The 19,666-nt window shown below is 34.5% G+C and overlaps 1 protein-coding gene and 1 pseudogene across 1 annotated transcript; both read left to right on the top strand.

The window, feature by feature from the left end:
- Positions 1-8,964: 8,964 nt before the first annotated feature.
- LOC120175839 lies at positions 8,965-11,675 on the top strand (annotated as a pseudogene).
- Positions 11,676-13,216: 1,541 nt separating this feature from the next.
- Positions 13,217-18,805, top strand: LOC120175824 (RWD domain-containing protein 1-like). The gene is made up of 11 exons (XM_039182379.1): positions 13,217-13,358; positions 14,070-14,135; positions 14,235-14,302; positions 14,583-14,616; positions 14,779-14,848; positions 15,339-15,396; positions 15,909-16,037; positions 16,949-17,040; positions 17,784-17,868; positions 18,364-18,442; positions 18,570-18,805. Exons 1-11 carry the CDS (start codon positions 13,352-13,354, stop codon positions 18,647-18,649), a joined length of 768 nt encoding a protein of 255 aa, XP_039038310.1. The 5' UTR covers positions 13,217-13,351; the 3' UTR covers positions 18,650-18,805.
- Positions 18,806-19,666: the final 861 nt, after the last annotated feature.

Genomic DNA, 19,666 nt, shown 5'->3' with positions numbered 1-19,666 from the left:
CACTATTACAGGCTACCATGTCTGACAAACAATAACCCTTTTTTCCATCTCCCTTAGTCCGTGGGGACATAAATGACCAAATATACCTAGAAACATTCGTAGTAGTGGGTTAAAACCGATGTAACCATACTAAGCGTGATACATCCAAGTATATTTAGTTGAACGCGTATCGGATAATTAAGAACGAGGATCATTGTAGAGGATGTACTGGTAAGCGGTACGAAGAGTAAGTTAGATTAAACAATAACGAAAATTGTGTATATCAAGAAATTCAATGAACCAAGAATGTATGAGCAGTCCCTCCAATTCAAGGGGTATTGAGGAGAATTACGATAACAACGATTAGAGTATCGCTATCCAGTTTTGAACCTGAGTCAGGTATCAAGCTAGCTAGTATTTCAGCTAGTGAGCAACAAACACAGTAATTGTCGTAAAATCATGAAACGCATAGAGAATTCCTTAAAGATAGAATGTAATACCCAAAATTTTGGTTAGTGAGCAAAATATAAGTTTTGAAAGTTTGTTAACCAAAATATCAAGTTGTAAAAGTTTAGGGATCAAAAATATAATTTTTAAAAGTTATATATTTTGGATTGTAAATGAATAGTTTATAGAAAAATTGATGTTTTCATGGGAATCAGAATTTTGATTCAAGATTTTTATTAAAAAATTATAAAGCAGTAAAGTCCAACAAGTGAATATATTTTATTTATTTATTTATTATGATCGAGAAAGACTTGTCATAAGTCAACCTCATATTATTATTAAAGAATGATTTTATGTTAATTATGGGATATTTCCACAATGCTTAAATAAAGGTTTTATGAATGGTTTAGGGTATGAACTATCCAAGTTATGGTTTTTATGATAATGAATTAAAAATGATTTTGATTTGGAAATGTTTGATTGTTAAATGAATATGATATGATCTAAAAGTCCATTATATGTTGCATGAAGAGTTATAGGTACACTTTGCATGCCATTAAGTTGAGTAATTATGATGACGTTCTGGTATATTCGTGTGCAATAAAGAAAGGAACTGCTGCAAATGATATAATTGTACTTGGAGTACATATTCTAATTGTGATGATAGCATCGTTGGTGCTTAGTGCACACATTATGTCTGACTCACGTACCTTGTATTATCTTAAAATATATACTGGGTTATGAAAATGAAATGTGAAAGTTTTGAAATGTGATTAAATGGAAAATAATATGAAATGATTATTGTGACTGATATTGATTTTCATGATTTTTATAAAATCATGAGATGAGAATTTTAGCATGATATGCCTTTTTATGTGATAAAGTAACTATATATATTATATGATTTAAAGGAAAGCTAATATTTTTCTGAGTAAACTGATTTGGCATTTTATGCCTTATATATATGTGTGTGTGAAAGTATGACTTTTAAGGTTACGATTTCAGTATAAGAGAAAAAGGTTTGAATTATCAGTTTTTATATTATTTTATATGACAGTAGTAGCATTATGATTATTTATAATCTTTTCATAATTTTAAAAAGTATTACCTTAGTTTATATGCCTCACTAAGTGGAAACTTAGCACCCTCAACTATGCATGTATAGTTACATCAGTCCAGTACATCAGTTATGCATGTATAGTTGCATCAGGCTACCTTCGTTGCCCTGGCAGGGCATAGTCATCATTATGTGACCTCAGGGCACTCAATTATGCATGTATAGTTGCATCAGTCCATTACATTAGATGTACTTAGAGCTTGACTGTAAGACTATGTGAATCGAGGCAATGCTTCAGTTGAGCGAGAATTGTACCGATGCTATATGGCACTGGGTTTCTCCTTCTATGATCTATCTGATGGCTATGTGAGACGAGAAGATCATTCAATAACTTAGTGGGAATTTCACCGATGCTGTGTGACACTATGTTTCCTCAGTTGACTAGTGTCTGATGAATGTGTGAGACCAGGTACTAGTAGAGTGTTGTATTCAGATAATGCATAGCAATTATAGTTAGTGTGGGTTAGAGACCCTTTAGAGGTGTACTCATGGTGTGGCCCTTAGTAGAAGACTAGGGGAAACATGAGACTCATACTTCAGCAATAGAATAATTAAACCTTAAATATGTAGCACTTGATTAAGATCATCAATGTATCTACTGCTTAGTACCATATCTTTAACATGCTTTAGTTTATGAGACTTATAATGTTGCTCTAGATTAATGATTATACCACTAGGCTTTGTAAGCTCAACATTCAGATGTTTTTCGTTCGTAAGTCAATAGCTTGAGCTGATCGTGGAGCACCATTACAGCAGGACTTACAATATCTCTTTCAGAGTATGTATTGTAGATTTAGTGAGCATATGCATTCATAGAACCTTACTCATGTATTTGGTATATAAATTTCTAAGTTGGTATAATTTTATATTTTAAACAATGTGTCACGGAGCTCCAATTTATAAAATGTTTTTTTTATAATTGTCAGGTATGAATATTTTGATATCATGTAGTACGTTTTGAAATGGAAATGAATAGCTTTTAAAATTAATGGTTGTCTTGGTTTACTAATGTGGTACTTTATGTCCAATTAGGTTTAGGGTATTATATTTAGTGGTATTTAGAGCATCAGGTTGAGTGGGTCCTAGGACTTATTGGTCATTTTTAGTAAGGTGTCAGTGAATACAAGCCCCTAGGTACTTAAAGTACTTGTATAAATCTGGAATCCTAATGGTGTTCCATTTCTTAATCTGTTTTGTAGGGTTTTATGGCGGCTGTTAGTTTCGAGCGTAGTCTCGAGGATAGGATGTAGAGTCGAGCCTCTCAATAGTTCCTGTGAAGAGTTCTTGCTAGAGCAGAGGATCAGGGGGTTCTGTTAGGTGCATGAGTCGTAGAGGTGACCTTCTTCAAAGGTTTGACTTGAACACTCAAGGAAATAGTGGACGCCATTCCTAGAGTGCAGACTGTTTAGCCAGCCACCCAAAGTACGTTAGTGTCAATATAGTTCCTAATAGAGAGACTGAGAATGTACAAGATAATCAACTTCTATGGTTCATGCGATGATGATTCGATTTTGGCCAATCAGTGGTTGAGAAAGAATAAAAGGACTTTGAGACAGCTTCACCTTACTCAAGATGGTAAGTTAGAGTGTGTCATCGCTTTACTCAAGGGTGATGTTATTGATTGGTGGGAGACTATATAAGTGGCTTTACATCTAGAGGTGCCTACGTAGGATCAGTTATTGAGCGAGTTTAGAGGCAAGTATATTAGTGATGCATACATGGATGGTTTGAGGATGTAATTCTCTCAGCTAGTTTAAGGAGATCGATTAGTGTATGAGTACGAGATATATTTTCTTAGGTTGAGTCGTTCTGCTCTAGAGTTGGTTGCAACTGATTCCTTGAGGTGTAAGAGGTTCCTTGAGGGACTTCATATTGATATCCCTACATAGGTGGTGGTAGGCTCACCTAGGGTATTTTCAGATTTGACATGATAGACTAAAGTCGTAGAGAGGGTTCAGAGTATGAGAAAGACGTTGTTGGAAAAATCATGAAGCCCATATATAAGGGCTTGTATACTAGTGGGTTTATCTTATTTGGTGGAAGAGAGGGCTAGAGGTCATCGCGAGTAGAGAAGAGTGACATCAACTTTTTCATTCTAGTTGAGTTAGAACTCAGACATAGGGTCTCGTTGGAGACTACCAACTTCATCGTCTGTGGTGAGCTCTAGAGGCTCTAACATAGTTTTGAGGTATCCATACTGAGAGCATTGTGGCAAAAATAATCGAAGATAGTGCTTTAAAATTTCTAGGAAGTGCTATAGATGTGGATATTTGGTGCATATAGTAAGGGATTACCCTAGTTCTGATGGTGATGTTTCAACTCGATCAAGAGAGGTGACCCCTATAGTTCAATATAGTAGAGAGCCTACCCAGAGAGGTGTTAGATTTATACTCGGGCAGGAGAGTTGAGGAGCGGATCGACTAATTCCTGATTCACTATGTGCGATCTAGCTTCTAAGATCACAAAGAGGTTGGTTTAGGACATTGATGTCGTAGATTTGATGTCAGGTACATTTTCAGCTATCTTAGTTTTTCATGTTGCTCTACTAGGCGTAAATGAATGCAATCTTTGGTGGTGTCAAGCGAACTAGGTAGGAAAAGTATTCGTGTCGAGGATCCAGATGCGAGGATCCAAGTGCATAGTTGGTGGGACCTAGCAGAATATGCAAGGTTTACCTTAGGAATTATTTAAGGGCTTGAGTCAAACTCGGTAATTGACCTAAAGTATATTGTTAGCACAAGTGTTGATTTGAACTTAGGATTGTAGGTCCTAAGATAGGAGAATAGGTGGTTGTTCCTTATTGAGTTTAAGGTCAACTCGAAGAAAATGTTGAGCCATAGAATCCTCCACCCTTTTATGTTCCCTAGGGGAACATTTGTGTGGGTTGTCAAGTTATATATGAGACTTTAAGAATGTTTTTGCATTTTTAGAAGAGGGTTCATGTGATTAACTCACAGAGATTCAGTAGATGATGTTTTTGCATTGGAGATAAAGATCTCCACGAGAGTGTTAAGAATACCCAATTCGTCTTAGCTAGTATGTCGATCACTTTGTTTCTAGAAACATCAGAATGTATCTCTGATAGTGTCAAGGAACTTAAATTGCTAACTCGGTGCAGATTCCCTAAGTACCCGCGAGGAGTAAGTTAGTCAAGTAAACATTCTGATCAAGAATTTCAAAATTCCACCATAAGTACTAAGGGTACTATAGGTAAGATAGCGAGTTGTGAGTCTCAAGGTTTAGGGAATCTCCGATTTCGTCTTGATGCATTCATGCATGAAAAGTAAAACATTTAGTTAAGTAACCCAAGCCATGATAGTGATGTCTTTGTGTTGTTATATGAGCGTCGTCTATATAGAACACATAGCAGTATGCACCATTGTGTAGTACCATGGGTTTTAGTGCTTTAGACTAAAAGAGATCAATTTCGTTTATTGTCGTCTGACTAGTGTTAGTTTTCATCGAATAACTCAGTGGTGGTAAGTGATACTAAGTTCAAGGCATAAAGTCATAGTCCTTTAAGCCAAAATGCGGTTGTGAGAGACCCTCACTTGTGAGGCATGCTCTATAGAAGATCCAAATGTTGCTAGTTTTGCTAGCCAAATATCCAATTGTCAGTTGTTGTTTACTTAGATGCATGAGCTGATAAGTAACACCTATATGAATTTTGTAAGATCATGATTTGTAGTATGACGAGTTACTTAAGTTCAACAAGTAACATAGATTTATAAAATTGTGTAGTATTTTAACTCAGCTTATAAGAGTTAGCTAGTTAGAGGGGTCAATAATAGAAATTTGGATCGGGGAGTATCTTTGTTATTGTGAAACATTATAAGCTTTTAGTGTTAGACAGTAAGAATGTGATTCATTGGCTTCGCGCCTTTCGAAGATTTTTGCTTAAGGTTTGATGCAAGTCACACCCTATAGGAAAAGGGGGTTATAGATCAATCTATGTGTTTTTGAGTTACAAGTCATGTTGTAGGGACTTATTTTGTGTGTATCAGGTTAATATGAGTTTGGGTGCTTCGAGGCTTCTAAGTTCTTGACCCAAGAGTAAGTCTTTATTTGATCTAAATAAATTTCGAGGACATAATTTCTTTAAAGGAGGGGGAGAGTTATAACACCCCAAATTCTGAGCTAGTAGTTTTGGGTTTACCCGATATGTATATGGACTTCGTGGAGTTCATAATTAAAGTTGTTGGACCAAGTTTGGCTTAATTAGGCGAATTGGCTCAATTAGCCATAAAATGAGATTTGTGAATTGTAGAAAGATGAGGAAGGGCCAAATGTCTAATACCTTTTTTAAAAGATGAAGGTTTTTATATCTCTTTTCATCTATATTCTATTCATTTTCTTCATCCCCATTTCCTTCTCTTTCATCCTCTCTATGTGCCATAGCCAAGGGTAAGTTCCTTCAGCCCTTTCATGTTTTTTTAAACTTAAATTTCATCCTTAATCCTTGTCGCAAACTTGTTTTGATGTTTCAAAGCCTTGGGTTCTTTATAGCTAAAGAAAATGTGGAGGTGTTTATCCAAATCTTAGAGTAAGGGAGTGTGACTAAGCAAGGAGCTTTATTTTAGGATTCTAACAACAAGGTAGTCTATTTCTAATCCATTTTGGTGTTAAGGCTTTCATAATCATGAAGATTTTTTGATATTTGAGTATTTAATCATTCTAGGGTTTATGCTTGATTTCATGATTAGATAACGAATTTGATGTAAAACATGTGTTTTTTACACTTTATGGCCCTAAGTAACTTCCTTAAGATATAACACATGATTAGGAACCAAAATAAGATATTTGGGATAATTTTTGGGTGTTTCCTAAGCCTAAATAAGACATTTATAGGTCTGAGTATCGATATTGGATGAATAGTATCGATACTGGATGAACTAGGACAAATTTTAGGCAAATTTAGCTGGGCATATCGATACTGCTAGGGAAAGTATCGATACTTCCCCTATAACATCTATACTGAGGGTGCCTAGTATCAATACTGGGCCACTTTTCAACAAAAAGAAACCATTTTTGGCATCGATACTCATGTGGTATCGATACTTGACCCTACTGTATCGATACTACAAGTAGAGTATTGATACTATCCATCTTGGATGGTTAGATTTGATCTCGTTAAGGCCCATAATGGTGGAACTTAGTCCATAGGGGACATAAATGACCAAAGATACCTAGATACACTTGTAAGAGTGGGTTACAACCGATGTAACCATACTTAGCATGATACGTCCAAGTATCTTCAGTTGAGTGCATATCATATAATTAAGAACGATGATCGTTGCAGAGTATGTACCAACAAGAAGTATTTTGCGTGTTGTGAGTACTATATATTAGACGCAATTTATGTGCAAGCATACACAATCGCACAAGTAATATAGTGATGAGTGAGTATCGTATCCACAAGGATTGGAGGGATCTTGAGTAAATTTTATGAACTATTCTAAAGTAACTAAGTATAGTTAATGGTATTCACAAATGAAATGTGTATATACGGTGGAATGATGGTAATGTGAATGAGTAACAAATGGAAATGTCACAGCGAGATGATAGTTTGTCATAGCAAAATGGATGGAAATGTTGTGGCAAAGGAAATGTTTGCAATATAGTCAAGTGAAAATGTCAAGAAAACATAATGTAAACATGAGAATTAAGTAAAATGACTTTGTAAGCCTCACACGGTAGGCTACTAAGGGAATGAATGATTGAGTCACTTAGGAAACATAAATCTTATCTTTTAGGATGATCTAACCTTCTAGTGCCTTAATTGTTTGACGGAGTTTTCTAAAAGTGTTCTACATTATCTCTAGTTAAAGAACATAACATAACAGTTACGTCAAGGCCGACATGGGATAGGTCAAGGGGGCATGCTTTGTAAAAGCAAGGCCTTAAACAACACTGCCTATCATTTCTAGCACTTGTAGTAAGGGTGATCTGAATGAGTAGAGCATGAAGCATTGCCTATATTATCCCCCTTACTTTTTCTTTTCCCCGTCATGTGCTCCAATGTTAGTGGTGAGCATGTTGGTTTTTTTGTTGTAGTTGTAATCCTCTAACCCGAGAAGTTCAAGGTCGTGCATGCAAGTTTTGCAGCTCAATTTTCTGTTGGTCAGAAACAACCAAGTAGGTCGTGGGAGATTTTAAGACATATATGAGAAGTGATGTATTTTGCTCTTAGGATTGCATCTTGGTTGATTATTCTTTTTAGGAGGTGATCTACGCTTACTGCATCAATTGTTGATGGTAACATTTGGATTATAATGGTTATAGACGGTTCACCCCTTTTAATTTGGGAAAAGAGTCGTTGTTGGTGGATCATGGTGGTGTTAGAGACGATCAACATCACATGGTCCTTAAAAATGTTGAGTAGAAGAATGAGGTAGAAGATGATATATCCCTCCCCCAATCTTGGTCGAGGAATTTTATAGGGACTTTTACTTCTTGTGTTAGACCTATGATTATGATGACTACTTGTAGATTGATAAGTCAAACGAATATAATCACTTGACAATAGATTTAGCTATGATAAACCATGTAAGTTTGCCTTAGTCATACCGAGAATCTTGTTATAGGGGTATCTAATTATAGAGCATGAGACTTCAGAGTCTATGACTGATAGAAGATATCATTCAGAGGACTCTTTCATTTTGGAATTATTTGTAGAAGATATCCGAAGAAAGTATTAAATATTTCAATTTATAATAAGAATGTTTTGATTGAATAAATATGAGGTATGATTAGATACATTTTACTATGTTGTATTAAGGATAGTAATATTTGTGGATTTTTAGTACAACTTATCATCCCAACACCATAGCTATGCAAGTTGGGATAGCTGAATCCACATATACAATGTCCCATTTTAAGATTGTCAAACACTCATCGTTGCCGTAAGGTTTATTCTTATTACATTCCAATAATAAAGATTGGGATTTGACAAGTATTTTGGAAAGTTTGTTTTGTTGGTCCAAACAAAGCAACCTTGAATTTTATTACTTAAAATAATGTTGTCTTTGACAACCATTTTTTTTATATTTTTTAAATGTGACCCAATTTTATATGAAATTCCAAATATATTATATGTGAAATCAGTTGAGATCGACGAGAGAATAGGTTCAGAGATTGAGACTTAACCATAAATTTTTTATTACATCTTCTCAGAACGATCTGCATTCTAAACACACAAGAATTCTAGTTGTTCTCCCAAATCCAAGGTTTAACTTTTTATTGCCTTTTTTTAATTTCTTTTTCAAATACCCAAATTACATACGTCGCTTATTTATATCAGTGATCTATCCATTTATGTATATGATGCGTTTGCATATGCTTTCATCATAAGAAAGGGTGTTTCTTGGCTTGGTTTATGGAGCAAAAAACATAGCCATAAGATGCAATCGAGGTTGTTGGGAATGGAGGAAGGTAAAGACCAGGATTCTGTAATAAGAACAAACATCTCTAGGACATTGCCTTTGAGACTCCTACTATTTTGTTTGTTATCATGGTGATCGGATTGTCGATCATCTGTATGTATTCGGTTCGATTCTTTGTTTTCCAGCAAGCAGGCACCGTAGCACCATCCAGTTTATGTTAGAGTATGCCCAAAGACCAATCATATGATGATTGTAATAATATTTTTATTTACCGATTTTATTGAATAAATTGCCGCTATTATTTTTAGTTATATATATATGTGTTTAACATAAACTGGAAGATAATAAAGTCCATATAATGGCATAATTGTTATTATTAAAAGATCCCTAGTCAAGTATTATTATGGGCATGGATAATAATAATACGCTTAAGACTAAAATGTTATTGATTGATGACAACGAGTTGTCATTGACATAGATATATTAGAATTGATACATGATTATATTGTTAGAGAACAATGTATTGGATTGACCCACCATGAGCATATGTCTTGGATTATTATGTGACAGTCATAACATTGCTCATGGTGATGACTATATATATGATCCTCAGACTTAAGATCAATACTATCCCAACATATATTGTTGTATGTTTTGATGCAACTAAACAAGCTCCATAACTGGTTGCTCTATAAAGACTGTTATTGAATATATCTCAATATATGTAGTGGGTGTGTATGCTTAAGATAGGATTTGTCCTTCCTACATAATAGGAATATCACAGGCCACTTGATTGAGTAAGATTAGAAACGCATGGCCATGCTCGAATAAGTTGATATGAGATATCATAAACTATTCGTTAATTAAAGTCTACTCTAGATATCAAGAAACTATAGATGGGCTATACAAGTGTGACTATTCCAAGACTTGTGCCTATTCTAGATATAAAGGACATAAGGATGTAATACATAAAAGAGTTAATCACCAAGATGATATGTCGAATCATATTTTCTTGTAACTTAGGTGACAATGATATATTGCTAGATGTCACTCATTGTATGTAATATTAGATTTGTTATAATAATTACTTCTGACGTTACAAGAACCTACAGTGTCATACTCTAGGATTGAAACGAGCAAAGATATACAATTTGTTGTACGATACTAAAATATATATAGAGTTAATTAAATATATGTTTTAATAATCCCGAATATTTAATTTTAATTAATTAAATATAGATTTGATTAATTTGAAATAATAAAATCCCTAATATGATTAGGGTAACTTGGATATAAAAGAATTATTAAATTCTAATTAATTAAATATAGATTTAATTAATTTAAAATAATAAAAACCCTAATATGATTAGGATAACTTGGCTATAAAAGGGTGAGTTAGGTCTAGCAGCCGTTTTAGAGAACACACACAAAAACCTTCAGCTATTTTCTCTCAAAACAGTTTTGGGGAAAAACAAAATTGCTCTCAATCGAGTGAACTGAGTAGAGGCCAAGATGTGATTTCGTGGAGGCTTACGATTCGAACTGATCTACACCACCAGTATTCACTGCTGTCCTTGCTATTTTTCAAGGAACCCGCTGTAAGTATTTGCATCTCTTCCTCCCGATTTCAGTTTTTCGTACTTGGATCGCTGGTTAGACCGTCGAGTTTTGTTTCCACTGCGCCATGGGGTGCGCCGACGGTCCCAACAATTTACGCCCGTGGTTCGCCGAGACTGATACAATAGAACGATGGATAAGGCCTCCATCAAACCTGTGGCATTCAATCAGTGACAATGAACTACTTTGGAGAGCTTCATTTGTGCCTCAAATCGAAGAATATCCTTTTAGGAGAGTCCCCAAGATTGTCTTCATGTTCTTCACTAAAGGGCCATTGCCATTGGCGCCTCATTGTAACAAGTTTTTCAAGGGGAATGAAAGGCATTACTCTATATATGTTCATGCATTGCCATCTTACGTTGCTGGCTATCCATCATCTTCTGCTTTCTGTGGGAGACAAATCCTCAGGTATTAGCAAATCAAGTTATATTAACTTCTTTTTCTTTGATGGGTATTTGGGTGATATTGCACGTTGTTGTCTGAATATGCAGATGGTGGAGTGGGGAAAGATGAGTATGTGTGAGGCCGAGAGGCGACTCCTAGCGAACGCGTTGCTCGATATCTCCAACGAATGGTTCATTCTCTTGTTGGAGTCTTGCATCCCTCTGTATAATTTCAGCGTAATCTATCACTACACATCGAGTTCGAAACACGGCTTCATGGAATCATATGACGATCCCATACCTTACAGGAGGAGCCGGTACAATTCACGCGTGGAACCAGAGGTCAAACTGAGCCAATGTCGCGAAGGGTCTCAGTGGTTCGAAGTTGACAGGAGGCTTGCAGTTAACATAATTGAGGACACCAAATACTATCCAAAGTTCAAGGAGTTTTGCCAGCCAGCTTGTTATGTGGATGAACACTATTTCACCACAATGTTAACCATCCAAGTGCCTCATCTCTTAGCCAACCTGACCCTTACATGGACCGACAGGTTAAGGGGTGGTGCTCATCCAGCCACATTTGGAAAGGAAGATATGACTCGAGCTTTCTTTGAGAGAATCTTTGAAGGTCAGACATGTCTTCTTTATAATGACCACCCTTCAACTATTTGTTTTCTTTTTGCTAGGAAGTTTGCTCCTAGCGCTTTGGATCCTTTATTAGGATTAGCATCCAGAGTGTTTGGTATTTGACCCGGATTTAGGTGCAAGTGTTGGATAGGGACATATGTATCCGGTACGAGTATATTCGATTTTTTATAAATTTTTTCCATGAATTTGGAGATCCTTAGAGAGTCATTGATAAGCACTACCAAGTCTGAGTACCAGTCATTTAACACAGGTTTAAGCTTCAAACATCAAAGCAACAAGGCAACCCCTCTACCAATGCATTCACATAGACGCAAGCATCCCATATACCCACATTCTTACAGGGATTTAAAGGCATCATAACTCATTTGCATGAAAAACAAACAACATATAACATTCGAAAACGAAATGGAATTCAGTCAAATGAACACATAGAATAAGATCTTTAAGCAGCAGTTAGAATCAGAAATATCGTTGTTTATTATATATCACAAGCTCATTCAATTGGATTGCAACATTTTCTTTAACCTCTAGCTTTGAGCTCCTCAAGACGCCTAAACTATCAACAGATTATTTACGTATATACGTAGGAAATAGACAATCAACAGATTATTAGTTTTTTACAAGTAAAGATATGTATCTTAAAACATCATCAAGGCCTACCTTACGACTTATATCGATGGTGTAGGTGAATTTCTTTTCGTAACACAATGCAGTATTTTCAAAAATAATATTCTTTATCTTTGTAGAATGTAAGGTTGATTGTAGGCATCCATCATGTCTTATGATCTCAACTCGTTGTATGAAAGATCCTAATTAAATTGATAATTAAGGTTGATTTAATTGAGTAACATCTTTTTTCAAGTGTCGCACATATTAGTAATCGAGTATATTAAAATTAAGTCTTTAAGACTCATATCAGTGTATTTTAGTTTATAAATACTTTTCTTTTCATTGTATTTTATTAAATTTTATAGGTAGTTAAACTAATCAAAAACTCTTTAAAACTTTTGTGAAGGATTGGATATAATAAAATTAATATTATCAGAGAAAAATAAAAAGAAAAAGCTATTTTTTTCAATTTTTTTCGATTTTAAAGTTCTTATTGTGAATATGAAAGAGTTCGAATCGATTTTAAGAGTTTTTTTTTTAAATAAAAAGATTTTATGTTTTTAATTTTCTACTAAATTGTAATTTTTTATTGATTTAGAGTAAGTACAAGACACTATCTGTTCAAAGATAACTCTCAATTTTTTGACACTGGACATTAACGCCCCTTGTATATATGGTGTTTGAACCCGGGTCCTCAAAGCATAACAATAATTCATTTACTAATAAGCCATTTGGTTCATGCAAATTCTAAATTATTATATGATAGTTGAAGGTGACGAAATAAATTTAAAATTTAAATTAAAAAAATTGAAAAAAAAGAGAGAGATTGAGATAGATATTTTAAATTTTATTTGAAGAGTCTGATTTTTTCTTTAAAAAATAAAAATAAAAATCAAATAAAAATAAATTATTTTTATTAATATATATATATATATATGTATAGTGATAAAAAATAATTAAAAACAAAAATAACCTCCAATATAATTTACCCTAAAAATATTCTCGAATTCTATCCAAACGGTGCGTTTTAAGTGAGCTTTTCCATTAGGTTTTTATGGATACAAGTCCATGGAAACTGTGAGCTTCGGTCATCTTCATCTCCGAGAGGAAAAGCAGAATCAAATCCAAAAAATCACAAAAGCATAAAAGGGTTTCTTAACTTCGTAATCATGACTGGTAATTCCTTTTTTAAAAAAATTGATTTTTACTGATCAAATTCTATTATTTAATTGCATATCAAGTTTTTTAAGATCGCCCTTGAAGTGTCTTCAATGGAGTAATTGGGTCATTATTTTCCCTTTATTTTCTCTTTAGTGTTCATTTGTTTTTCTTTTTAACTGTTTTCTGCTATCAATTATTCAATTTACTTTTGTTTCTTTAAAGAGTAATGCAAGTCAATTAGCTTTTTAGGTAATCAGAGATACCCAACATCTGCAATGGGATTTTTTTGGGGTTGAAGTTGAATGTTATTTTCTTTTTTTAATCATTCTGGAGGATTTGGAGATACGGATTTTGTAAAATATCATGAGATTTACCTTATAATGTTTTTTATGAAATAAAAAAAATCAAAGCTAGTATCAGTGAAGCAAAATTGGTAAAAGTAGAATCTTTGAAAGGAACTCAGGCACAGATTGGTGCTTCAACCTTACGCATTGCCCATCAACCATCAAGTTGTAAGAGACCTATCAAATATAGTTACACTAGTCATAAAAGACAACTTTACTTCCCAAGAAAACACCAAGGGAATGAAATGTGATCAACCTAACATTTACTTATATTGATTGAACCTTAATTAATCAATTAAGGGAAGAACGTGATGCTGTTTTGAGATAGGTTCATGGTGTGCTTCATTCACCATAATTTCATTTATCTGAATTATGTTTACAGATCACGTGCAGGAGCAGGAGATGGAAATCGAAGCCCTGGAAGCAATACTTATGGACGAATTCAAAGGTCCATCCTTTCACACTTATTTTGTTGGGCTTGCATTTTTCTCCCTGCTAAAATTTCCCAGAACTTCCTGACCTCTAATGATTATTGCTTTCGTATCAGAAATTCATTCTGGTGAGAGTGGGTTGAACACATCAAATAGGTGCTTCCAAATAACATTATCTCCTCAGGTATGTTTTCTCCCAGAAATAATGTTTCTGCATTTTCATTATGTTATTGGCCTTTCTTTATAAGCCATTGATTCTCATTTTTCATGGTGTGGTCCTACAATGCATGTGCTAGTAGAGGTAGAGTTGTTTTTTGGAGTAATAATGCTCATCTAATTGTTTTAGAGTTTTTGGCTTTGGTTTACTTTGGCTATTGTTTGAACATCATTATTAATTCTTCACGACTCTTATGATTTGGCAACTAATTTTCCTTTAACTAATTTGCTTGTTTTGTGTTTGACAGGATGATGATGCAGATCAGTCGACTACAACACCAGGTTATACTTTTTATGAATCAAACATATTGTAGCATATCATATTAATGTGCAGCCACATTTATAGGCAGACAAACAAATAAATCTATAACGTCAAGTTTGATTCAATTTGTTTAACATGATTGTCTGTTTCTTTGAGAACATAAGCTGTTTCTTCTTTTGCAGTTCTTCTGGGTTTGATTTTCTCGCATACTGAAAAATATCCAGATGAGTCTCCCCTTCTTAATGTAAAAAGGTTAGTATGCCATTTCGGTGCAACACACCAATATGCATGACAGTATCTAGAAAGATATTTGTCACAGTCCCCTGATTTCTCAAATCATCTGAGAAGCAAATATTTTTCCCTGTTTGAATCTAATTTTCCTTTTCTTGATGTGAAGGATGAAATAACTTTTAATCAAATGGCTCTGCCATAAACATACATAGAAGATTATGAATCTTAGCCATCAGATTGAAAATATTCCATCCTCCCACCATTCCATTTTCCCGACCCAGCATTAGAAAAATCTTAATCCTTTGTGACACAATTGGTGTTTTTAACATTTATCTTTCAAGCAAGTTGGAGACTACCATTTTGTGCAAGTTTCTTGCTTATTTCTTTATCAGTTCATGGGATTTTATATTGAATGTTTGGGGTCTTGTTTGGAAAATCTTTGCGCCTCATGATCTCCTTCTTCCTTTTGGGCTGTTTTAAGTAACCTGATATTTTCATTTCCTTTTTCCAGTATACGTGGAGTGCACACCAGTGACCTGAAAATTTTGAAGGAGAAACTTGAACAAGAGGTAACCTATCAGGGATATATGTTTTATCATATTACTTGAGTCTGGAGTTTATCTATTTATGCTTGGTAAAGCTTTCAGGAATTGTTCTTCCACGAGATCAATTTTTGCTCTTAGTAGAGTTAACATCATGTTTTTTTCCCCAGCTCTTGTCAGTTGTCACTACACGGTAAAAATGTAAATTCTCCTGATCGGAAGTGTTAGATTGAGAATATCAAATTTGCCAAATCTTTAGCTAATTGAACTATGTCTCACATCCATTAATTGGCCGAGCGGTCAAGGATTCTCTTGTTGTCCCACTTTGTGTGAGTTCGTATCTCTGCATTTGTCTTGAAAATGTAATACTTTCTACTTATGGAAAAAAAATTAATCTCCCTTCCTAGTGGAAGGTTGCAGTAAAAAGTGTTACTTTTTAGTTGGCATGCTAATTAGCATCTTTTTCTTATATGTAAAATGGTTATACAGCTTAAGCTATCCAGGTTGTACAGATTCTCACTTGATTTTGTACTTTACAGGCATCTGAAAATCTTGGAATGGCTATGATTTACACTTTGGTTACATCAGCCAAGGAATGGCTATCTGAAAAATATTGCCAAGATGCAGATGCTGACGATCTTGAAGAAGAAGAATCAACAAAAGATGAGGTCTGGACATGTACTATGTCGTTTAAATTTCCTCTAATCTTGTAGTCTGATGTTTATTAGATGCTTTTAGTAAATCAACTTTTATTTTTTAGTAATCTTTTAGCAAATTCTTTTGGCATTCGTATACAGTTTCCACCTGCCATGCAATGATTGTATTTAATGCGCATGGATACCTAGTTCTTTAGAAGAATTACTTGCATGCCTTAATACAACAGCTTAGACCTATAGAGTGATAATTGTCTTTGGCCTAAGGTGCTCCAATGCCTGCTATAGTTGCCAGGGTGTTTTCTGGTTATGCCTACCTGAGAGGAAGGATAGATTTTAAATTTATGCTGCAGACACATAACTATTATAGCTTGTTTCCAGGAAACTTTTGTCATTAATGGGTCTCTTATCTGAGAATTAATCAGAGGCATGAAAGATGGAGTTATTTTATATGCTTGGTACTAGAAAAGAAGAGGTTCAAAGCTCCTGGCGTGCAATGTTATCAGTGTGCCAAATGAATCTCAGCCAACATCGGCTAGAATGTTGGAAAATTGACTGTGAATTTAGGATCAGTTTATGCTTTGAGGACTGTGAATTTAGGAAAGAAAGTGCTAAGATTCCAAAGATATACTATGCTGGTTTGCTCTACAACCAGAGTTTTGGACTATTTGTATTTACATAATATAAGCGTTTGTAGACAGTTTTAGGGACTTAGTTTGTGCTATTTTAGAAATATTCATGATCTTCGCTTGGAACTGTTAATGCTAATTGATAAGTCTGCTAAGCAAGAGGAACAACATAAAACTTTGTGCTAATTATGATCACAAATCAGAATATTATTGAAGTGTGAGAGCACTTTGTTTTTTCTTAATACTGAATATCAGTCTTTATGTAATAGAAGCTATCTGACCTTTTTCGTCCTGCAGGTGATTGTTCCACATGGAGAGCCTGTTACTGTTGATACATTTTTGGCATGGAGAGAAAGATTTGAGGCAGAGTTGGCGCTGGAGCGAGCCAAGTAAGTTGGGTTGTTGAATGCCTTTGCCCTTCTGTGCATCTGCCGTATATGGCTATGCACACTCAGATTATATTAGGCTTTTGTTATCAAACCTGCAAGTTTGGTAGTGCTAAACATGCTAAAGCTTCTTCAAATTTGTTATCATTATTTTATGAAGTTTATCCTTGCTGGTCGACACAGGATAAGAAGTAGAAGCACATTATATGGGTCCCAGTTCATATCATAGAGATATTCCTTGAGAAAGTACAAAAACAAAAATCCCGGAGATTTTACCTTCCAAGTGAACTTCACCTTACTGGTAATAGAGCACAATGAGCACCTAGATGTTAGAGATGAATTGGTCTGTTAAATATTCGTAAAACCTACATTGCTCAAAGATAGATATCAAAGGCAGACATTGTACATGGCCAACGTGCATATGTAGAAAGTTTGCCTAGTTTTCCCTTATGTTTGGAGAGTTGCATCACATAGCCACCATCACTTTGAGGTGTTTGATATGGATACTTGAGAAAAGTAGTCAAAACAAAAAAGCCTGGAATGCAGACCTGGAATGCAGAAAACGGTCCCATTCTATCTTTTCCCCGTCTAGTTTAGTGCATGGACAGCTTTTGTAGTTTTTTCTGGTTAACCTGCCTCTTCATTATGATGTTTTGTGAAAAAGAGAAGCAACGTATCTATGCTATGAAAAATAGAAGGCATATACTAAACTGTCAGAAATAAACTTTCCATGCATCTATTTTCAGGCTAATGCCCGAATCTGCTCTTACGGCACCTAAAGAAAAGAGGCTCGCGGGCAGGCAGTGGTTTGAAAGTGGAAGAGCTACTGCGGTAACTTATTTTTCCTCTATATCATTGTGGACATTATATCTATACCATTGCCAATTTGTTACCATGGATTTCGTTGGAATTTAGGAACAAACCCCTCATTGTTTCCTTGAAATTGGCTAATGATCTCAAATGATTAGGTCGGGTTTGGGATGATATATTTTCGATATGTTGATTAATGATTCTTTTCTAACCTGTATTTTGACAAATTTGAGAATAGAATATGTAATTGTGAAACCACTGTTAATTCTGTGAATTGGTTATATCTTTCCCCCGAATCTACGACTTGATGATCCTAGTCAATAAATTTATGTTAGTCTATTTAACATAATTCGACCAAGGGGTTTAGTTGGTTTAATCGACCCCATTCTATGTTGAAAGCAATCATGAATCAAGGGAGACTGAATGCATTTTGTGAGATGATAGGTGATATGATTGGAATATGCCCTATTCAATTATGAAACTGCATCTTTAACATGGTGACTTCCTCTTCTGCAGAAAGGTGCAGCTCATGTTAATGAAGAATCCGAGGAGGAAGACGAGGAAGATATTGATTTTGATGATGATAATTTCGAAGGTGAGACCATTGGCAAGCAATCATGTAATTGGCATTTGATAGTGCCAAGAATACTCATTAAATGGTTTCATAGGTTCGTTGGCAAAATGAATGAAGGAAAGTTTTTGATTACATTGGTTTATTGCAGATGATGAAGAAGACATGCTTGAACACTACCTTGCCGAGAAGTCCGATTCATCCACACACTCTTTGAAGAGAATTGCCTAAAAGAAAGTCTTGCAGTTCGAGAGTTAAACATGTTTTATCGATAAGTAGTGAACTTGCTGTCATTTAAATTCCAGGAAGGCATTGAGTGAAGGAAATGAATTTATGTTGTAACATTATGCTTCTGTTTCCAGTGTAAAGATTCACAAGTTTTGCATATTACAGCTCGAAGGGTACTGATATGAAAAAAGCAAGAATGCCTTTCTGATATTGTAAAGACCTATCTTGATAAAATGCACTAAATTTATGTCAAAAGTCCAAACAATGCCTTAACACTTCTCCCCCGATAACTGTGTATACATTAAACAACTAACCATTCAGTGCAGTCCACAGTCACCTTTAAGAAGTCCCTATCAGTTCGATATAGATATTTTTAATGAAGTCAAATGTTATAGTTTGGATTATAATATAATAATTTTAGTGAATGATTTTAATTTAGTCACAGTTTTGTTTTAATAACATTTAATATTTTTATGATTATTTTAATATTTTTTTTATAAATCTTTTAAATGTTTTTCTTCAAAATTTTTCTTTTATAAATTTTATTGATAGTTTAGAGATGGGCATGGTATTCTAATCAAATGGGTTTTGATCCGGGTTTAATTTTTTATTTGAAAATTTGAATTGATCGAGTTTAAAGTGAAAATTTTGGCTTAAATATGTTTAAATTATAGTATTTTTCACGAGTAAGTGCCTAAACTAATTTAATGACTTTGGTGCCTAACATTACAAATGCTATCACTTTAGGTGCCTAGGTCGTCAACGGTGTTAATTTCCTCCGTTAAATGACATGTGTCATAATATGGTAATTTTAAAATTTTTATTTAAAATTAAAAAGTTAAAATTATATATATATATATTAAAAAAGAAATTTAAGATAACCCCAAAACTTTGAAAATCTTCATTTCAACCCTTAAACCCACACCGGCCACCATCATTTTCCATCGACGAAGTTCCACCCTATCTCACCTCCTCTCGACGACTAAAACCCCTATGAAATCTTGACCGATCGACGGCGAA

Source organism: Hibiscus syriacus, unplaced genomic scaffold, assembly GCF_006381635.1.
Source record: "Hibiscus syriacus cultivar Baekdansim isolate YM2019G1 unplaced genomic scaffold, ASM638163v2 tig00112216_pilon, whole genome shotgun sequence".
NCBI classification, from domain to species: Eukaryota; Viridiplantae; Streptophyta; class Magnoliopsida; order Malvales; family Malvaceae; genus Hibiscus; species Hibiscus syriacus.
Note: the sequence above shows the minus strand (reverse complement) of the source record. Positions and strands in the feature narration are given on the sequence as shown.